The following is a 21,800-nucleotide window of genomic DNA, read 5'->3' as shown; positions in this document are numbered from 1 at the left end:
TAAATTCTAAGAAATTCTAGTTCTAAGCTAAAAGAAAAGGAGGACTTGTGGCACCTTAGAGACCAACCAATTTATTTGAGCATAAGCTTTCGTGAGCTACAGCTCACTTCCTCAGATGCATATCATGGAAACTGCAGCAGGCTTTATATATACACAGAGAATATGAAACAATACCTACTCCCACCCCACTGTCCTGCTGGTAATAGCTTATCTAAAGTGATCATCAGGTGGGCCATTTCCAGCACAAATCCAGGTTTTCTCACCCTCCACGCCCCCCACACAAATTCACTCTCCTGCAGGAGGGTGAGGGTGGAGGGTGAGAGGGTGAGAAAACCTGGATTTGTGCTGGAAATGGCCCACCTGATGATCACTTTAGATAAGCTATTACCAGCAGGACAGTGGGGTGGGAGTAGGTATTGTTTCATATTCTCTGTGTATATATAAAGCCTGCTGCAGTTTCCATGATATGCATCTGAGGAAGTGAGCTGTAGCTCACGAAAGCTTATGCTCAAATAAATTGGTTGGTCTCTAAGGTGCCACAAGTACTCCTTTTCTTTTTGCGAATACAGACTAACACGGCTGTTACTCTGAAACTAGTTCTAAGCTGCAACTTTCCAGCAAGAGAATTTTATATTTTTATCTAACTTCTCTGGATAAAGTTCCCTCCTTCTCCCATGAGCATCCTGTGGTTTTTGAGTAGCTTGAGAGTTGTTGCAGGAACCTTTCACAGGGTATGTCTACACTACGAAATTAGGTCGAATTTATAGAAGTCGGTTTTTTTGAAATCGGTTTTATATATTCGAGTGTGTGTGTCCCCACAGAAAATGCTCTAAGTGCATTAAGTGCATTAACTCGGCGGAGCGCTTCCACAGTACCGAGGCAAGCGTCGACTTCCGGAGCGTTGCACTGTGGGTAGCTATCCCACAGTTCCCGCAGTCTCCGCTGCCCATTGGAATTCTGGGTTGATATCCCAATGCCTGATGGGGCTAAAACATTGTCGCGGGTGGTTCTGGGTACATATCGTCAGGACCCCGTTCCCACCCTCCCTCCCCCCGTGAAAGCAAGGGCAGACAATCATTTCGCGCCTTTTTTGTCTGCTGCCAGCCAAAGATGTAAAGGATAGATGGAGTGGGTCAGAACAAGAAATAGACCAGATTTGTTTTGTACTCATTTTCCTCCTCCCCTGTCTAGATCACACTGCAGTCAGTCACAGAGAAGGCGCAGCGAGGTTAATCTAGCCATGTATCAATCAGAGGCCAGGCTAACCTCCTTGTTCCAATAACAACGATAACTTTGGTGCACCATTTCTTATTGGAACCCTCCGTGCAGTCCTGCCTGAAATACTCCTTGATGTACAGGCACACCCTTTGTTGATTTTAGCTCCCTGAAGCCAACCCTGTAAGCCGTTTCGTCAGTCGCCCCTCCCTCCGTCAGAGCAACGGCAGACAATCGTTCCGCGCCTTTTTTCTGTGCGGATGCCATACCAAGGCAAGCATGGAGGCCGCTGAGCTCATTTTGGCAATTAGGAGCACATCAACCACCACACGCATTATCCAGCAGTATATGCAGCACCAGAACATGGCAACGCGATACCGGGCGAGGAGGCGACGTCAGCGCGGTCCCGTGAGTGATCAGGACATGGACACAGATTTCTCTGAAAGCATGGGCCCTGCCAATGCATGCATCATGGTGCTAATGGGGCAGGTTCATGCTGTGGAACGCCGATTCTGGGCTCGGGAAACAAGCACAGACTGGTGGGACCGCATAGTGTTGCAGGTCTGGGACGATTCCCAGTGGCTGCGAAACTTTCGCATGCGTAAGGGCACTTTCATGGAACTTTGTGACTTGCTTTCCCCTGCCCTGAAGCGCATGAATACCAGGATGAGAGCAGCCCTCACAGTTGAGAAGCGAGTGGCGATAGCCCTGTGGAAGCTTGCAACGCCAGACAGCTACCGGTCAGTTGGGAATCAATTTGGAGTGGGCAAATCTACTGTGGGGGCTGCTGTGATGCAAGTAGCTCACGCAATCAAAGATCTGCTGATATCAAGGGTAGTGACCCTGGGAAATGTGCAGGTCATAGTGGATGGCTTTGCTACAATGGGATTCCCTAACTGTGGTGGGGCTATAGACGGAACCCATATCCCTATCTTGGCACCGGAGCACCAAGCCGCCGAGTACATAAACCGCAAGGGGTACTTTTCGATAGTGCTGCAAGCTCTGGTGGATCACAAGGGACGTTTCACCAACATCAACGTGGGATGGCCGGGAAAGGTGCATGATGCTCGCATCTTCAGGAACTCTGGTCTGTTTCAAAAGCTGCAGGAAGGGACTTTCTTCCCAGACCAGAAAATAACTGTTGGGGATGTTGAAATGCCTATATGTATCCTTGGGGACCCAGCCTACCCCTTAATGCCATGGCTCATGAAGCCGTACACAGGCAGCCTGAACAGTGGTCAGGAGCTGTTCAACTACAGGCTGAGCAAGTGCAGAATGGTGGTAGAATGTGCATTTGGACGTTTAAAGGCGCGCTGGCGCAGTTTACTGACTCGCTTAGACCTCAGCGAAACCAATATTCCCACTGTTATTACTGCTTGCTGTGTGCTCCACAATATCTGTGAGAGTAAGGGGGAGACATTTATGGCGGGGTGGGAGGTTGAGGCAAATCGCCTGGCTGCTGGTTACACGCAGCCAGACACCAGGGCGGTTAGAAGAGCTCAGGAGGGCGCGGTACGCATCAGAGAAGCTTTGAAAACCAGTTTCATGACTGGCCAGGCTACAGTGTGAAAGTTCTGTTTGTTTCTCCTTGATGAAACCCCCCGCCCCTTGGTTCACTCTAGTTCCCTGTAAGCTAACCACCCTCCCCTCCTCCCTTTAATCACCGCTTGCAGAGGCAATAAAGTCATTGCTGCTTCACAGTCATGCATTCGTTATTCATTCATCACACAAATAGGGAGATGACTACCAAGGTATCCCAGGAGGGGTGGTGGAGGAGGGAAGGAAAATGCCACACAGCACTTTAAGCACAGCACTTTAAAAGTTTACAACTTTAAAATTTATTGAATGACAGCCTTCTTTTTTTTGGGCAATCCTCTGTTGTGGAGTGGCTGGTTGGCCGGAGGCCCCCCCACCGCGTTCTTGGGCGTCTGGGTGTGGAGGCTATGGAACTTGGGGAGGAGGGCGGTTGGTTACAGAGGGGCAGCAGTGGCAGTCTGTGCTCCAGCTGCCTTGCTGCAGCTCAACCATACACTGGAGCATTCTGGTTTGGTCCTGCAGCAGCCTCAGCATTGAATCCTGCCTCCTCTCATCACGCTGCTGCCACATTTGAGCTTCAGCCCTGTCTTCAGCCCGCCACTTACTCTCTTCAGCCCTCCACCTCTCCTCCCGGTCATTTTGTGCTTTCCTGCACTCTGACATTATTTGCCTCCACGCATTCGTCTGTGCTCTGTCAGTGTGGGAGGACAGCATGAGCTCGGAGAACATTTCATCGCGAGTGCGTATTTTTTTCTTTCTAAGCTTCACTAGCCTCTGGGAAGGAGAAGATCCTGTGATCATTGAAACACATGCAGCTGGTGGAGAAAAAAAAAGGGACAGCGGTATTTAAAAAGACACATTTTATAAAACAGTGGCTACACTCTTTCAGGGTAAACCTTGCTGTTAACATTACATACATAGCACATGTGCTTTCGTTACAAGGTCGCATTTTGCCTCCTCCCACCGCGTGACTACCCCCTCAACCTTCCCCCCTCCCTGTGGCTAACAGCGGGGAACATTTCTGTTCAGCCACAGGCAAACAGCCCAGCAGGAATGGGCTATACTGAGTGTCCCTGAAGAAAAGCACCCTATTTCAACCAGGTGACCATGAATTATATCTCACTCTCCTGAGGATAACACAGAGAGAGAAAGAACGGATTTTGGTTGAATGCCAGCAAACATACACTGCAATGCTTTGTTCTACAGTGATTCCCGAGTATGTGTTACTGGCCTGGAGTGATAAAGTGTCCTACCATGAAGGACGAAATAAGGCTGCCCTCCCCAGAAACCTTTTGCAAAGGCTTTAGGACTACATCTAGGAGAACCGCAAATGCCAGGGCAAAGTAATCCTTTCACATGCTTGCTTTTAAACCATGTATAGCATTTTAAAAGGTACACTCACCAGAGGTCCCTTCTCCGCCTGCTGGGTCCAGGAGGCAGCCTTGGGTGGGTTCAGAGGGTACTGGCTCCAGGTCTAGGGTGAGAAACAGTTCCTGGCTGTCGGGAAAACCGGTTTCTCCACTTGCTTGCTGTGAGCTATCTACAACCTCCTCCTCCTCCTCATCTTCTTCGTCCCCAAAACCTGCTTCCGTATTGCCTCCATCTCCATTGAAGGAGTCAAACAACACGGCTGGGGTAGTGGTGGCTGAACCCCCTAAAATGGCATGCAGCTTATCATAGAAGCGGCATGTTTGGGGCTCTGACCCAGAGCGGCTGTTCGCCTCTCTGGTTTTCTGGTAGGCTTGCCTCAGCTCCTTCAGTTTCACGCGGCACTGCTTCGGGTCCCTGTTATGGCCTCTGTCCTTCATGCCCTGGGAGATTTTCACAAAGGTTTTGGCATTTTGAAAACTGGAACGGAGTTCTGATAGCACGGATTCCTCTCCCCAAACAGCGATCAGATCCCGTACCTCCCGTTCGGTCCATGCTGGAGCTCTTTTGCGATTCTGGGACTCCATCATGGTCACCTGTGCTGATGAGCTCTGCATGGTCACCTGCAGCTTGCCACGCTGGCCAAACAGGAAATGAGATTCAAAAGTTCGCGGTTCTTTTCCTGTCTACCTGGCCAGTGCATCTGAGTTGAGAGTGCTGTCCAGAGCGGTCAGAATGGAGCACTCTGGGATAGCTCCCGGAGGCCAATACCATCGAATTGTGTCCACAGTACCCCAAATTCGAGCTGGGAACGTCGATTTAAGCGCTAATCCACTTGTCAGGGGTGGAGTAAGGAAATCGATTTTAAGAGCCCTTTAAGTCGAAATAAAGGGCTTCACTGTGTGGACGGGTGCAGGTTTAAATCGATTTAACGTTGCTAAATTCGACCTAAAGTCCTAGTGTAGACCAGGGCACAGTCATGAGGTCTGTAGCATTCCTTGTATCATTACCTCCTAAATAATGTCTCCACCACACTCTTCACTGTTGTGTTGTAGCCTACTGGCCTTGGAAATACTATCCCTGCGTATCATCTTCTCTTTCTATACAGATTGTATCCATCTCTGTTAGCATGTGCCAGAGTGAGTAAAGCAAAAGGTTTCCTTTTTCCAATTTCACCTTAGTTAACACTTAACAAGCCTGGTCAGTTTTGAACCCAAGAGGTTGGTATCTTGTAAGTGGAAGCCATCTAATCCAAATGTTTGCCAATCTTTGAAGAAGACATTTCAAGTTTCCTGAATCCCCAGCTGCTCCCCACTCCCCACATACAGGACACCAGTGGCACGCTGGCTAGTAGATGTACCTTACAGAATCAGATGCAACTTCATTCCGGCTAATTGGACTTTGACTTTTTTGATTAAGCCATAGAACTAAAAAGTTCAAATGAGCTTGCATCCTTTGAAGTTGTAAGGAAGCAGTTAACTTTCTAAAGTGGCTGGCTTAAAAAATAAATCTAAAACCAGGTTGGCTGTTAATATTTTGGGTGGCTACACAGCTTCCTCATATGAAGACTTTTATTAGGCAACAGCTGTAATTGCATTGGCTGAGTATGTGCCAGTTTTCACTTTCAGATTGAGCCTCAGGGACTGCTTGTTAGCTCCCTGGCTGCCTGCAAGAGAGGATAATGTAAAATTAATGTATGAAGAAAGGCCTGAAATCTGACACTGTGGGAATGCAGGTGGTCTGAGGTGATGTACAGAAATTAAACTAACATGCTGATATCTCTGTGTTCACGGAAGAGTGGCTGGTCTGTATGTTCTAAAATATTTTCTGATACAGTAGTCCTGGGTTTTCCCCGCAACCCCTTCCAAAGTCATCCAGTGATGGAGCTGCTAGATGTATATATATTTTCTCAGTTTTTGTTTTGTTGAATATCTGCAATAATTTTGAGGAGCAGGTAGCTGTTTCCATAACTTTCATAATAAGAAAATACTTGTATATTCCACCTATGAATGCAGCATGTGGTATATTACACAAAGATGACATTATCTAAGGATACTTATTTCAAAGTGAAGATACATGAGAATTACTTTGTAGTTTCTATTTGCTTGGTGAACCTTCCTTTTCCTTTGCTCCCCATATTACCTTTAGTTAGCAAGAACTAATCTCAGTCAGTCTTATGAATAATAACTGACCTCCCATTTCATACTTTTAGGGTCTTAGAAGTTCCTCTAGTATGGATGATTTGTATTCCAGTCAGTATGTGGAATCAAACAGTAGCAGACTGTATACTTGCCTTCTATCTAGTGTGTGCAGTGGGGCATAGACTCTGGCTTAGTGTGTGGGTTACTTTTAGTCTAGATGCACACTATTGTAGAAAATATATTCACCTCTGATAGGATTTCTATACTGCCATAAGAGTATGAGATGCTTTAGTGACCAATAACATAGGTTAAATTTAGAAAAGTGCCTAAAGGTGAATTAGGCTCCTAAGTCCCATTTTTCAAAGGAGACTTTGAAAAACTGACTTGGGCACTTAGGTGTCTAAATTTCAGTGAAAGTCGATGGGAGTAATGCTTCCAGAAGCCCAAATCACGTAAAAATAGAATTTAGGCACTTTTGAAAATGTTACTCTATTATCTTACCTCAGCGCTGACGCTATATAGGTCAGATTCTGCCTGGCCCTCTTGTGGGTAGGGAGTGGGAGGGAGGGCATCAGGAACCTTCCCCCCCCCCCCACCCATGCAGCCTGCATAAGGGAGGAGCAGAATAGTGCCCCTGCACTCTCCATATTCCCCCCGGTGCATCTGGTGGCTCAAATGCTGCTGGGTGGACTAGGAGGAGGTGGATCAGGGTTGGCTATGAGGGCATTTTAAGCTCTTGGGGTACAGGGATGGGACACCACCTGTTTCAGTAAAGCAGAATGCTTCCTGATGCATGCTGTTTTTGGGCAGTTCAGCTCCATGCTGCCCTTTAGGATAAGTTGTGTGCAGTTTGCACAGTCCAGCACAAAGTGAAAACAAGGTCTATCCGCAAGTATGGGGGGCATTACTAGGACTGGGTTAGTTACTTATCAGTTATGCACTTGTCTAAATGGTTACTCTGAGATGAAAGGTTGTAATTATACCCATTGTAGAAGAAGTGGGTTTGTGTGTTTTTGGCTAGTTGATTTTTGGAAGATGGGGTGGAAGCATGAGAGAGAGGGTGAGGAAGGAGACTTCAAATATAGGGGCCACATAGAAAAATATAGACAGTAGAAAGGTGTGGTGCTAAAGGGGGATCATTAGTTATGCATGTTGCATGGAGGCAAGAGAGTGAAGTGAGGAATGAAATGAAGAGTTCAGAGAGCTCTAATTTGATTGAAAATTCAGAGAGCCAGAAACACTTTGTTCGTGAAACCTTTAGCATTCTCTTACATAAGTGAACAAGGAATTCAACCCCTAGCAGCTGCTGAACATTTGACGGTAGATAGGTCTAGTTTGAACACACACGCACTGGCTTTGCTCCTTGGTAATGGGTAGGGCCCTACCAAATTCATGGCCGTGAAAAACGTGACATGGACCATGAAATCTGGTCTCGACCGTGAAATCTGGCCTTTTGTATACTTTTACCCTGTACTATACAGATTTCACAGGGGAGACCAGCATCTCTCAAACTGGAGGTCCTGATCCAAAAGGGAGTTGTTGGGGTGAGGGTCGGAAGGTTATTGCAGGGGGGGTCACGGTATTGCCATGCTTGCTTCTGCAGTGTCTTCGGTGCTGGGTGGCCAGAGAGCGTTAGCCCCACTGGCAGCAGCGCAGAAGTAAGTCCATACCATACCGTGCCACCCTTACTTCTGCGCTGCTGCTGGCGGCGGTGCTGCCTTCAGAGCTGGGCTCCCGGCCAGCAGCCGCTGCTCTCTACCAGCCCAGCTCTGAAGGCAGCACCGCCGCCAGCAGCAGCGCAGAAGTAAGGTTGGCAATAGCATGACCCCCCCCCATACAGTAACCTTGTGACCCCCCCGCAACCCCATTTTGGGTCAGGACACCTACAGTTACAACACCGGGAAATTTCAGATTTAAATATCTGAAATAATGAAATTTACAAATTTGAAAATCCTATGACCATGAAATTGACCAAAATGGACTGTGACTTTGGTAGGGCCCTACTAATGGGATATTGAGGTAAAGAAAAAGACCAGCAGGACAGGAGTTAACTTTATCTTGGAAAAATTTCTAATGTGCTCACTCACGTGCTGTATGCACAAACAAATGTTTCCCCAGTGTTCTCAAGGAAAAGACCTAAGTCTCAGATTCACGTATTAATCATAAGATCACAAACAGACTCTCATGCGGACTCTGCCCTCGGGTATGCATGTGCATTGCACGTGGTGATGAGGTGAACCAGTTTTCATGTTTGTCATTCAATGGTCTTGAATTTTAGTTCTCTTCTGTTCTGCAACTTTGTAATACCTTCTGTGACACCAATTTTCAAATATGGACTTCTAGATTAGGAAAGCCAATTTTGTATTTGGGCTCTCAGATCAGCACTTGGGCACCTAAAAGACTTATTTTAGTGCACAAACAGAAGTCAGTGTCCTACCTTCAGTGCCTAAGTCAGAAAACTGGTCTTTCCACTGGTGATGCTAATATGATCTACAACCTTTGACTAAAGACATGATATAGCTTAAGTGATGATTAAGTCATGGATTCTAGAGCGTGTGCCCTTAATCATCCAGTAAAGGTCACTCACTGGTAAGTAATGAGGAATCCAGTATGTCATGTCTGCTAGTTAGTAACCCAGTGGCTGGAAATAGTAAATCCCAGGGTTGTGTTCCAACGCATAAGTGGATTCTTGGGTCAGCTTGTCCATCGTAGACAAACTGGTTTGATTGTGTGACATTTGAGTTTCAGTGAGTAGAAAACCTTGTGTGTAAAAAAAGAAAAGAAAAGTTGCTTTCATTTTGTGGTCAGAATTTTACAAGTGAAGAAATTCATTCATATATTAGAAAAAACTCATAGTGTTTTTCCCCAGGGGTCAGCAAAAGGTTACATGGGAAATCCTGTATTTTTTTAATTTAAATTTTGACAGTTTCAGAATGACAGGCTGAGGCTTATGCATTATCTGAGAGTATATCGTCAAAATCTTGCCCAGAAAACTGTTCTATCCTCAGAGACTAAAATATAATAATGAATCTGGGACTCCTTGTGAGGAATTTGAATATGAAAAAGCAGAAAGCTAAAGAATGCCTGGGAAGGCTGAAAAATACAATAGGAGGAGATTTTGTAAGAATTTTTAAAATCTATTTCATAATGGAACTGATGGCTGAGCTCTCAGGGCAAACTGATTCAGGCATCCTTGTGCATACAAGGAGTTTTTCTGCATTACGCTTAGCATGGGAGAATTATGGAAGGTTTTCGCTCCTTTTTTTGCTCATTGTCAGTGCAGGCAGAACAATATCACATAAATAAAATAAACGAGTCCCCCTTTCCCTTTAAATGTAGCAGTTCAGGAAGTTGTAAAAGGAGTAAGAGACCAAGAACAAGATGGCATTTAGGCTGGTTTGAGGGATAAGCTTCAGGGTGTGTCTACACTGAAGCGGGAGATGTAATGTACAGCTTGGCTAGATGTACCGGTGCTAGCTCTGATCGAGCTAGCCAACTAAAAATAGCAGAGTAGCTGCCATGGCACAGACATAGCTACTCAAGTACGATCACATCTGAAACCCTGCGTACGTACTCAGGCAGTTAGCTGCCACAGCACATGCTATGTTTAGCATGCTAGCTCTATCAGAGCTAGCGCATGTATGTTTGCCTGAGCTGGAAATTACACCTCAAGCTCCAGTGTAGACACACCTTGAGAGACTAGGGGCCTAATTCTAATTTACATGAAGGCCATTTTGCACCACTATGTAAAGGAGCCTTAAGGTGGATGCAAACATAAATTACTCTCACTTTAAGGCCGTTTAACACTGCTATTGCTATATAAAGCAGTCAAGGGGATATGAGAATCTGGCCTAGAAAATACTTGGATGACTAGCTTTGGTAGTTGGCACAACCGTTGATCAACCTCATTAAAAACAACTTTCCAGTTTTGGTTTAGGCGAATGGATACAATTACCTCAATATGTGTAGTATTACTCTCTTCTGTTTCTCTAGGGAGTAGCTAGAATACTTCAAGTGCTGATGTAAAGGTATGTAATTATCTAAGGAAACTGGCAAGTTTTAAAGCATGACCGCTGTATGAAGACCATGATTAATTCTTCACTGCAGGGTTTATACTGATTTCTTCTGAAGTGAGCAAATCTGTTGTAAAGGTGTCCATCTGTTCTGTAATTGATGGAATACCTCGGGGGTCATTGTGATTAAACTGCAAGGGAAAACTTTGAGCAGGACAGGGATACTATATACTGTAACCTGAAGCTGACGTATGTATGGCAACAAGATGGACACTTCTTTCCAGTACTCCATTCCAAACAGATCTTGTCTTTAAATCTGACGAGCAACGACAAAATGTAGATTTACAAATACATTTGTGTTCATGAAGTGTAAGTTTGTATTAGAAGGGTTGGTTGTTAAGCATTTAAATATGAAGAAATATGTAAAAAACCTCAATATTGACATGGGGCATTTATTTTTAGATAGCTTGTCAGTGGGCACAAGGTAATTCTTGACATAGATGTTAGGTTGGAAATTCCACAGGACATTCATTGTATAGCTTTTCAATGCGTATCAGGGATGCAGTTACTTGACATTATATTAATATAGAACATTTCTTTCTAGGAAAATGTTATTTTTAAATAAGTGCCAGAGTACATCTAAAATATTTTGGTTAAGTCCCGCACCTCAAGGGAAGAGAAAGATAACGGAGAGCCTCTTCTAAACTTTCAGTTGCAACTTGCCTGCAGATTTGGTCATAGAGCGTTTATTTTAGTGTAATTTTTTTCTAGGAAAAAGGGGAAGTGTCCTGATCTTGATATCTAAGGAAGCTTGGGTTGGGGGATCTGAGAGAAGAGCGGTGTTTGGTGTTGGGGGATTAAGGGTCGTGTGGTTAAAGGGAACTATGAGTAGGGTTACTAGATAGCAACTGTGAAAAAAACGGGACGGGGGGTGGGGTGTAATAGATGCCTATATAAGAAAAAGTCCCTCAAAACGGGACATCTGGTCACCCTAGCTATGAGTGGTGTGAATGGGGGAGGGGATACAGACAAATTCATGTTCTGCCGGATGGGGATGAGGGAGAGATGGGGATTGAGCTATGGGGAAAGAGGAGCTGTGCTGCAATGTACCATGATGGGTTTACCAGAGCAGAGTTCTCCTTGCCTCTCTCCCTCCAAGCTCCAATTGATCTGCATGACACCATCAACAACCCTGCTTGCACATCTAGCCACTCTCCTCTCAGATGATCATGACCCCCTCCGGCTATGTGGTGTGCCAGGAAAACAGAGGCAAGGAATGGGGATGGGTTGATGAGGTGGGGGGAAAAGGAAGAATTTTGAGGGAGTTGAGTTGTATGAAGGGTTCCCCACTTGGTGAACCAAGGAGCTGATGCAGCCCTGGGGAAGCCTTTCAAACGCTCTTCCCTCAGGTCTCATCTGCCATCTCAGTCTCCTGCACATCCCCATTAACTTTGCTGATCACCGTCAGAGCCTGCTCCATCTCCAACATCTAGGGTGACCAGATGTCCTGATTTTATAAGGACAGTCCCGATATTTGGGGTTTATATAGGCACCTATTACCCCCCACCCCTGTCCTGATTTTTCACATTTGCTGTCTGGTCATCCTACCAACATCAGCTTCTTTGGTGCCTAGCCTGGCTCACTCGGGATATGTGCAGACACAGCTGTGGAGGCAGGCTGACAGCACAGGAGAACAGGAGTGGCTGAGGGATCTAAACATTTTTGTTGACTAACCTTTGTGTAGTTCAGCACTGTTAGTTTGAAAAAGGAATAACTGCAATTTTTTAAAGTGGCTTGTGTCTGAGATGTTGTCTTGTGTGTGCGCACGCTTGCATGTGTGTGTGTGGGGGTGCTATTCAGCTTGAGGAACCCAAAGGAACAGGGATTTATTTTTTAAGCAGGGAGCATTTTAAAATGTTTTCTCTTCAAAAGCTAGTACATATTCTTTTAAAATCACAAAGAAAACTTGTCTTATGGAAAGTTATTGTGCCAAACTTGGAGACTAAATTCAGTCATTAAAGTGTTGAACGAGGGGATTTCAGTGCTGCTCTAAGTGGAAACTTCAAGGCAACCTTAACTGCAGATTTGTTATTGACTCCTCCATTAGATAGGTATAAACACCATAAATGCACAAAAGTTTCTATGTCCATATATATTTATATATTATTCTCTCTGTCTACATATAGACAGAGGGAGACACAATAATGCATGAAAGAAAAAATCTGGAATTTTCTTGACTGCTATGTTCAGATAAATAAGGAATGATTGTTGTAGAATTTACTGTTTCTAATAACTAAGTCCTCAGATTTGGTACCATTTTGGGTAAATCCACATAGTCTGTATTGATGTAAATGAGAATGTTGAAAGAACTGAAGTAGGACTTGGAGCTCAGTTCAGGTTAATATTTGTCTCATCTTTGGTATGTCACTGCTTTTACATAGGTGGGGACTTTCATGCTGCAGAGGACCCTGCAGGAAAAGACCATGGTATAGCAGTTGGAAGCTTCTATTTGAATGATTGTCAGATGCAGAAGCCTAGTTTATATGGGCTTAGTAGGTACATTCCTGTCTTATTAGAGAGCTAATAGATACTCAATATGTATTTTCTGTTAATCTGTAATCCCTCTTTTATTATGATTTTTTCCTTATCAGTTTAATCTTGCAATTTTTGGTTTCCACAGATCTTCCTGTCCCATTTAAGTGTTCAGACTAAGAAATGCTGACCTTTCTAAGTGAAATTTGCTTTGTAAATTGTAAACTTTAAAGGACATTGACCCCTTAAAAATCACACTTCTGTCTGAATTGTATTTTACCTACTGTTGTTACCAATAAAACCCAAGAGTAGTGTAATTTAGAAATTAGAGAGGAAAACCTCTTTTTTGTTTGTTTACTTTGTATATTTGATAGTGCCATTTACATAGACAGTTTCACCCAGCAACAAAGAAGAGAGAAGTTTCAGAGTAACAGCCGTGTTAGTCTATATTCGCAAAAAGAAAAGGAGTACTTGTGGCACCTTAGAGACTAACCAATTTATTTGAGCATGAGCTTTCGTGGAAACGGTATGCATCCGATGAAGTGAGCTGTAGCTCACGAAAGCTCATGCTCAAATAAATTGGTTAGTCTCTAAGGTGCCACAAATACTCCTTTTCTTTTTAAAGAAGAGAGAAGCATTTTAAAAATAGGAAAAAAATAAACATAAACAAACAATTGCAAAACCACAAATATTGGCAGAAGGGGATCGGGGGCAGGTACAGTATCTGAAGTTACTTGATTGGGTATTTTTTTTTTAATTGACTAGATTTCAAGATGACTGCTTCCCTTTACAAATAAAAAGCCAAGATGTGATATAGTAGAACCACAGAGTTATGAACACCCTCTCACAGCCCACACCCCAACTCCCAGCCCTGAGCCTGCTCCTGCAGTCTGAACCCCTTGGCTCCAGCCAGGAGCCCCTTCCTGCACCCCAAACCCCTCATCCCCAGCCCCACCCTGCAGCCCTTACCTCCAGCTGGAGCCCTCACCCCCTCCCACACCCCAACCCCCTGTCCCAGCCCACTGAAAGTGAGTGAGGGTGGGGGAGAGCGAGTGACTGAGGGAGGAGGGGGGGATGGAGTGAGTGGGGGCAGGGCCACAGACAAGTGGGGGCAAGGGTATTTGGTTTGGGGTGATTAAAAAGTTGGCAACACTAATGGAATTGTTCATAACTCTGGGGTTCATAACTCTGAGGTTCTACTATAGTTAAGACTTTTGCTGTCAGTTTTTTAGTCACTGCTGTACAGAACTTTCATTAAGTTTTTGGGGGGTGGCGCATATTGGAGTAAAATGGGGGAAGAGTAAGAGGGTAAAGGAAGGAGGTGGATTTTTATTTTGGGTTGATAAAATGGACTCAGATTTGTTGGAACTTTGGAAACAAAAGCTTTCAGAATAACGCAGAACTGAAAAATCAATGCAAAACAGGATACCATCTGGAAATTATTCTATGCTTCATTCTTGGTATTACCACTATAATGAAATACAAAAATTCCAAGACCTCGTAATTGTTCAACTTTGTCATGCAAATGGAGCCCAGACTTTGAAAAGGACTGTAAAGGTTTTGCTCTGATTTTTCATGCTTTGAAGAAAACCTCTGTGTCCTTATTGCTTTGGCTGAATAGAGGAGCAGCTTGCTGCAAGACATCAGCCTTCCAGATCACTTTTATAATGTGAATAATGGCTTTTGGTTGTGAAATGGGCAGAAATTGGATGCAAATGTATGAAGAAATATTGAATTAGCACAGGCAACTAGTGATTGCCGTATTGATCAAATACAGTGGCTTGTAAAATTGCTTAAGCTTTTGGAATTATCACTGTTCCTTAGATGCTATTCTTGGATATTATTTGGACATCTATGGAATAACTTTGAAGGATTTGGCTAGCATTCCGCTCTTTTTCATAATTTAATGTGAAGGTCACCACCTCATAATTCCTAACATATGCACAGAGACACCTAACTCTGGTGCTTTTTCTACTTGGATGTTTTATGCTTTTATTAGATAATGACATTATTGGACATTTCACTTTGTGCAGGGAGGACTCAAATGCACAGATTGGTAGTACCATCTACCAGTGGAAAATACAACATTAACTTGCGATGTAAGTCTAACTAGGCATTGAAAATATAAACTAGCAAACCAGAAATGTAGGAAATGGTTGAAAATGTGTATTGGCAGAGTTGTTCTCATTTCCAGAGAATAATTCTTTTACCTCCAAATTAAAGCAAAATCAAAACTGTTTACGTCTGGAAAGGAACGTTTAAGAGATGCAGCCACTGCATAACACCAGATAGTCCTTCTTCACTTACAGGGTACATGAGCCAAAAAAGCAGAAGACCATTAGTTTAAAGCTCTGTCTGGTTTTTACTACAAGTTACAGAAAAAAAAAATCTTTCTTAGATTGATGTGACCTGCAAAATTTAAGGAAGGCTAATTTCTTTTGGGGGAATTTTAAGGTGGGTTGAAAATTGTTTATAATGGGGAGCTCACTTCAGCCTTCACTGTGGAGTAACTAGTGCTGCTCCACAGGACTATGCTACATAAATCAGATGCAAACTGAGCAAGTTAAAGTGATGGGAGTCTTTTTTGCATTTTCTGTTTTTTTAATTTGCAGTCGTTTTAATGTTGTGTTTAGATCTTTTTATTAAAAACTGAAAAGAAAGATGGAAAAAGGAGGCGGGAGTTGTGGAGGCAAGAAAGAAGTCCAGGCTGCAGCATTAAGCCATTTTTTTGTACAGTTCTGTAGGTTTGAATTTTGGGGCATAACTCTGTAGTGCCTCATGCAATGACCCAACATGGGTATCTTTGCATACATAAATGTTCCAGACTTTTTTTTTTTTTTTTTTAAATGAAAACAGATTCTGGAGAATAAGACAGTTGCATGAAAGAGGTATTGATACACTGTCTGAGCAAGTGTTGGTGATTCACAAGCCCTCGAGTTTCCCAACCAGGGAATTTTGAGAAGGAATAAAAGACTCTCTGAAGGACAGTGTTCTTCTGCAGACCATTTTGTTGGAAAGAGGTCTCCTGGGCTACCTCTCCTACTAGTCCTTTGCTTTCTCCCAGGCATTTTTCATCTAGAAAGAGTGCTTTAATGTGAATCTTCTCTGTTCTCCAACGTGCCTTTTTATTTTTTAAAAAACCTGAATTAAACATAAACATTTTCCTTCATTTTAATGGGGAAACAAAGAGCCTTTTCCTGCAGCTGTTTATTGCTGCCGCTCTTTCATCACTCCATTTCTCTTCTCTTCAGTGACAAATGGAACAGTGCAGCGAATCTCCAGTCAATAACTACAGCACGTGTACTGCAGCAAGGGACTATTAAGCAGGCATGGTTCTGAATTCACATATCCAGTTAGGGAGGAAGAGCCAAATAGATTATCAGAATAATCAAAATCCTCTTTTTAAAAGGAGGACACTGTCAGGGTTTTAGTATTTGAACATTCTGTCTTCCATATACTGATATAAATGTAGTAGCTGTGTTTAGCATCTCATTACTCTGTGCTGTAATGTTAAACTACTTCCATTCAGCAATGTCTAAAGTGATGCTTGTTCATTTTACTTTTTTAGCATTTGAACTCTGCACTAATCTTCATGTGACAGTGCATCATGATGTGCTATTTTGTGTGTATACATATATACAAGGTGTGGGGTCTTTAAGAACTGCCAGAATGTAAATAATTGCATAAAAATAGGTTTAAAAGAGAATTATTTAGGTTGCAAAGTTACCCATTGAAAATTAGGAAATACCAGATTTATGATTATGGGGAAAAAATGACGGGTACGACACTCCCTTAGCCTGAGAATTTGCTCCCTGCCAGATTTCTGGTTTTGCTGCAAACACCAGAGGTGTTAGATTGTCAAAAAGGTCACATTAATCTTTGATAATGGGAAGTATTAGGCAACCTAGATGTCTGGCACACTACCAGTGTCTCCTATTATAAGAAGATGATGAATGAATGCTGCAAAAGTAGCACTGATTTGATTCTACTCAGTAGTATCTCTTTTAGTATCTTTCCCACCTGCATGAAGCCTCAGGCAGACCGGGGGCAGGTGTACACTAAAACACCATGGAATACGCCCCTCGCCATGAGGCCCCACACCTGCTCATCTCAGACTATAAGGCTGGTCTAAGCTAGAGCATATTGTCATTGCAAGCCCTGTGTGCACACCAGGGCTCATGAGTAGGGCCCTACCAAATTCACGGACTGTGAAAAATGCGTCACGGACCGTGAAATCTGGTCTTTTCTGTGCTTTTACCTTATGTTATACAGATTTCACTGGGGAGACCAGCGTATCTGAAACTGGGGTCCCAACCCAAAAGAGGGTCGTGGCATGGAAGAGAGGGTTTGTAAAGTTATTGCAGGATGGACATGGTATGGCCACCCTTACTTCTGTGCTGCCTTCAGAGCTGGCTGAAGCGCAGGAGTCAGGGTGGCCGTGGGCAGCCGGAGAGCGGCGGCTGCTGTCCGAGGGCCCAGCAGCACAAAAGTAGGGGTAGCAGCACAAAAGTAGGGGTAGCAATACCAGACCGTGCCGTGCTCCCTCCTGCGCTGCTGCTGGCAGTGACGCTGCCTTCAGAGCTGGGCTCCCGGCCAGCAGCTGCCGCTCTCCGGCCACCCAGATCTGAAGGCAGTGTCCCTGCCAGCAGCAGCACAGAAGTAAGGGTGACAATACCATGACCCCCCCATACAGTAACCTGGCAGTCCCCCTACTGTCAGGACCCCTACACTTACCACACCATAAAGGTTCAGATCTAAATATCTGAAATCATGAAATTTATGATTTCTTTTTTTAAAATCTCATGACTGTGAAATTGACCAAAATGGACTGTGAATTTGGAAGGGCCCTACTCATGAGTTCGTAAGTGTACACACTACTGTTGTGAATTTCACTTGGCCTGAAGGAGGCTAAATGCTACATTCTCCTCTACTGTATCTCACTGCACTGTTACAGTGCTAATATGCACAGCCAGTGCTGTTAGTCCTCCCAGTCGTTCCCTCAACGCTCCTGCATACTTTTTTCACTGAAGTCTTTGATAGCATCTGGCTCTGTCATCTGTCAGGCATTTCCCTGCTGCTGGCTACAGACCTGAGAGCCACCAAGTTGGTATTCAGCTGGTCTCGGTTCTGCTCAAGCCCTCCTCCGGGGTTCTTTTACCCCCTTCCCCGACACTTCAGCAAAGCAGAATTTAAAAGAGAATGAAACATACAATGTTTCAAGCAGGCATAATTGGATGGATTTCAAAGATGTTGAGTACCTTCCTATGGCCACCTCTGAAGTCAATGGGAGCTGCAGATGCTAAATTTCTGAAAATCAGGTCCTGCGTGCCAGAGATGTAATGTACCAGGTCCAGGGAGCTGGGCATAGATGCAATAATCCACAGGCCTGGAAACTCTGTGTATGGACATCGTGCACTGTGTGAACCCAAAACAGGATGGTTAATGGGAGCATACAATTGTAGTTTACAGCCAGTGCAATCCCAGTGGTTCAAATCGCAATGATACAGTTTTGTAGTATATACAGTGATACAGCAGATTAGCAAAGTGTCATTGTCAAAGATTTTGGAGGAGCCCAAATTAAGGAGTAGAATTTGTGCTCTGCAAATCCCTTCGTTGCTATATCTTTTAAGATGTTGGTCAGCATCAGGAGTCAAAACCAGAACTTGCCCTCACGCTACAGTAAGCAATGCCAGTTATGTAAATTGTCAAAACTCGTACTAAAGGAAGAAAAAAAATCCAACAAATGATTTGATTTCTAATATTTTTGATGAAAAATACTCCGAACCAGACCCTTTCCAGACCAAAATGAATGTTAACACTTGCTTTTCCTGATTGACACAAATATGTAAATGCAATGGTTTGCAAATGCAGCCATTTTGCTCTATGGCAAGATGCTGTCACAAAATTTTAATCTGACTCTCACAGATTAGGTTTTTCTATCCCCTTTCTCTTATTTTACTCTGTTTCTCATGCATTAATTTTTAGTGCGTAATTCTGAATGAATGCAGCAAAAGCTGGGCTGCTAGCAAGGTTACTTGTTGCGTTGTGTGTTCAACTCAACCCATTCCATGTAGATGAGCTTTGGTATTGTATAATACTTAATAGTTTTTGGAATTTAATGAAAGATGTTATTTTAAAATCTGTTTTTTCCTGTTGCGTAACAGGTGTAGGTTACGCATTGTCATCTGTCAGTTTCATATCATCACCCTTTATTTCTTACATTGGGTAAAAATTAGACATTTCCGAGTTGAAGTCCAGACAATTTACTGAAAATAAAATGAAAACTATTTTGAGGAAGAAGCTGACATTTAGTATTCTAGTTTCAAACCCCTCTGACTGATAAATATTTTATATGCAGTGAAGCATCCTCAAAAATTAAATATGAATGAGTATTACAAAACCTTTCGGTACTATGAAACATTGAGATTTTATAGTGTCAAGTATTAATGTCTGTCCAGGGAATCTTAATTATTTTTAATGAAGATGACACTGTTTGCAAGATCAGCTCAGGTACTTCTTAAATAATGAAGTTAATATAAGGCTCTTCTGAAGTAAATCACAGTCGAGGTTTATTTTCAGTAAATTAGCAGTCTTTCCTCCAGAGGTTCAAAAAACTCTTTCTTTTAATGTATCTAGACAAGCAAAGTTAAAACCGAATTGAAGATTTAAAATATCAAATGGTCAAATAGTTCTCTTCAGGCTGAAACAGAAATTGTTTTAATTGTACTCATTTACCAGCAGTAGCATAACTCACTTCAGAGAGGATAAATGTTTTGGGAAAAAGCAGTTTGAAATAAACATTAGGAAATTAGTGGAAAATAACCCCTTGTCAATTTTTTTGTTAGTTTAAAAAAAGAAAATATCTTTGCCTATACACATGTGGACCCTTGCTGAGCTTTCTGATAGGTATTACAATGACAACTGGCAGTAACATCATAGTAAGAGGAATTATTAATATTTCCAGAATAAATTTTCTGGTTTTGAAAAGCTTTTTCTCCGCCATCTAACTTGGTTTATGGTGGAAATTTGGTCCCTAATCCTCCAACTGACAGTACGTGGGAAGGAAGTCAATGGGGCCTTGCAGCATTGTGGCAGTCTACCCTCTACACAGTCAGTTGCAAGATTTGGGCTTCGGAGTGCAGAATCCGAGGAGTATGGGTGTTGGGTTTCATTAGGCAATTGGTTTTACTCTAGGTCAGCTGATGTATGACATGATACACTTGGAAAAACCCCCCACTAAAAGAAAAATCAGAGGCTGTCTATATATATCACAAAGGACATACACACTTTTTGGGGGTGAAGCTTTGCAGTTGTTTAGCACGCTGACTTTTGGTAGGTTAACCATACTTTTCAGTTTATTATGTAAGTGTCCAATTTCCTGAACTTGCCAAGAGCTTCTTGGCGGATGCTGAACTCAAATGGGAGGTGAGAGTGTTAAACACTTTTTGCAGAGTTGCGTCCTAATGTAATAAATGAGAAGTTCCAAACATTTCCTAAGCATAGAGAATTAAACTTTTACAGCACCATGCATATCTGTAAGTAGTGTGTAAGTAATAAATATTAATTGATTGCTGTTTATGAATACTTAAAAATCTTAACAGGTGAAGGATAAACAGTTTCAAAGCTTGTTGATTAGATTTCTACTTTTTCCTTCTTCAGGCTTATACTGTGTAGTCATGTGTCCTCTGATGAGTAAATGAATATTTTGGAAGTAATAAGGACTTCATTCTGCAGAGGGAGACATGCAGGCATGGCTGAGTATGCAGACATAAAGGCCTGCCCTGGTAGACTGCTTTGCAGCTTTGTTTAACCTAATGTTTTTTGTTTTGTTTTCTTTTTTGTGTGGGCTGCCAGGTTGAAATTATTAAAAATATAACCCATACCAACATTTTATCCTATTCAGCAGAGCACATCCTTGCAAAATAGATACTTACTTCACACGTTTATAAAGGCATTAAGTGCAACACTAAATATATCTCTATTTTGTGACAATCTTTAAAGGGGGGGGGGTGATAAAAATGGTGCCAAAGTAGAGATGATGTGAGAAGAGGGTGCACAGCATTCTCTAGAGGCTTTCTGTATTCTTTCCTAAATAAACTATGAAAATTAAGTTGCATTATTCTGCTCTAATTTACACAGGCTCAAACCAGATGCAGCCAAAGTTTAACTGCCTGTAAAAATTCTATATTTTATTTTTAAATTATCCTTATCCAGAAGAACCTATTGACACCACAAAACACAGGCTTCAACACTGATGGGGAAACACCCCTTATATATGGCTGACAATGAGCTAAAACCTAATCTATGGTACTCTTTGCCTTTCCACTCCATTGTTATGAGGAAGCAGGACTTTGACATACACAAGAAAACTGCATTCAAAGGGCTGCAGAGAAACAGACCTCTTGGATATTTCCATCCTTTTGAGCACAAAGCAGAAAAGCAAGGTGGGTGGCTGCTGGAAGGGATGGTGCAATTTACAAGATGGCACATTGGTAAACTAAGACACATGGATGATTTAATTTTAGGACTCAGTCTTTAAAGCATCTCTTTTAAATTGTTAGAACTCAGTCCGTAAAGATGGATGAGAAATGAATGGTAGACTTTAGATACATAATTTTTCTTATCAGTTTTACTAAAGCTCCAAGTATTTTGTCTCTTAATCTATGTTGATCGTTTGAAGCGCCATGCTTAAATCTATAGGCAGTGTAGTTCTAATGATTTTTTTAAAATGTAAATGATAGTTTACAAAAGCCTGTAGTAACTCAGGGCTTGTCTACATGGACAAGTTTCTACGCAGTAAAGTAGCTTTTTGCGCTTAAACTGCAGCCGTGTACACGCTGCCAAGCCACTTTGTGTGCAGAAACTGCTCAGTTGAAACCTACCTTGACGAGAGTCGTAAGGCTGTTTGTGCAGAGTCTCCAGCAGTCTAGTGCCAGTGTAGACACTTGATTGCTTTCTGCGCTGTAATTGGCCTCTGGAAGTGTCCCATCATGCC

General features: G+C 42.9%; 2 protein-coding genes across 2 annotated transcripts in view; one reads left to right on the top strand and one right to left on the bottom strand.

Annotated features, from left to right (window-relative positions):
• The window catches only part of CACHD1 (cache domain containing 1), a 182,128-nt gene that overhangs the window by 31,679 nt on the left and 128,649 nt on the right, over positions 1-21,800 (top strand). The gene's annotated exons all lie outside the window — the stretch shown is intronic.
• On the bottom strand, positions 3,087-4,571 carry LOC311524599 (uncharacterized protein). Its single transcript, XM_084635837.1, has 2 exons — positions 4,154-4,571; positions 3,087-3,566 (listed from the first exon to the last, which is right to left on the bottom strand). The coding sequence occupies exons 1-2, from the start codon at positions 4,557-4,559 to the stop codon at positions 3,157-3,159; spliced, it is 816 nt and encodes a 271-aa protein (XP_084491963.1). The 5' UTR covers positions 4,560-4,571; the 3' UTR covers positions 3,087-3,156.

The sequence above is a fragment of the Lepidochelys olivacea genome, assembly GCF_965140295.1.
Source record: "Lepidochelys olivacea isolate rLepOli2 genome assembly, chromosome: 8".
NCBI lineage: Eukaryota > Metazoa > Chordata > Testudines > Cheloniidae > Lepidochelys > Lepidochelys olivacea.
The sequence above is the reverse complement of the archived record's forward strand: the minus strand, read 5'-3'. Positions and strand labels throughout refer to the sequence as shown.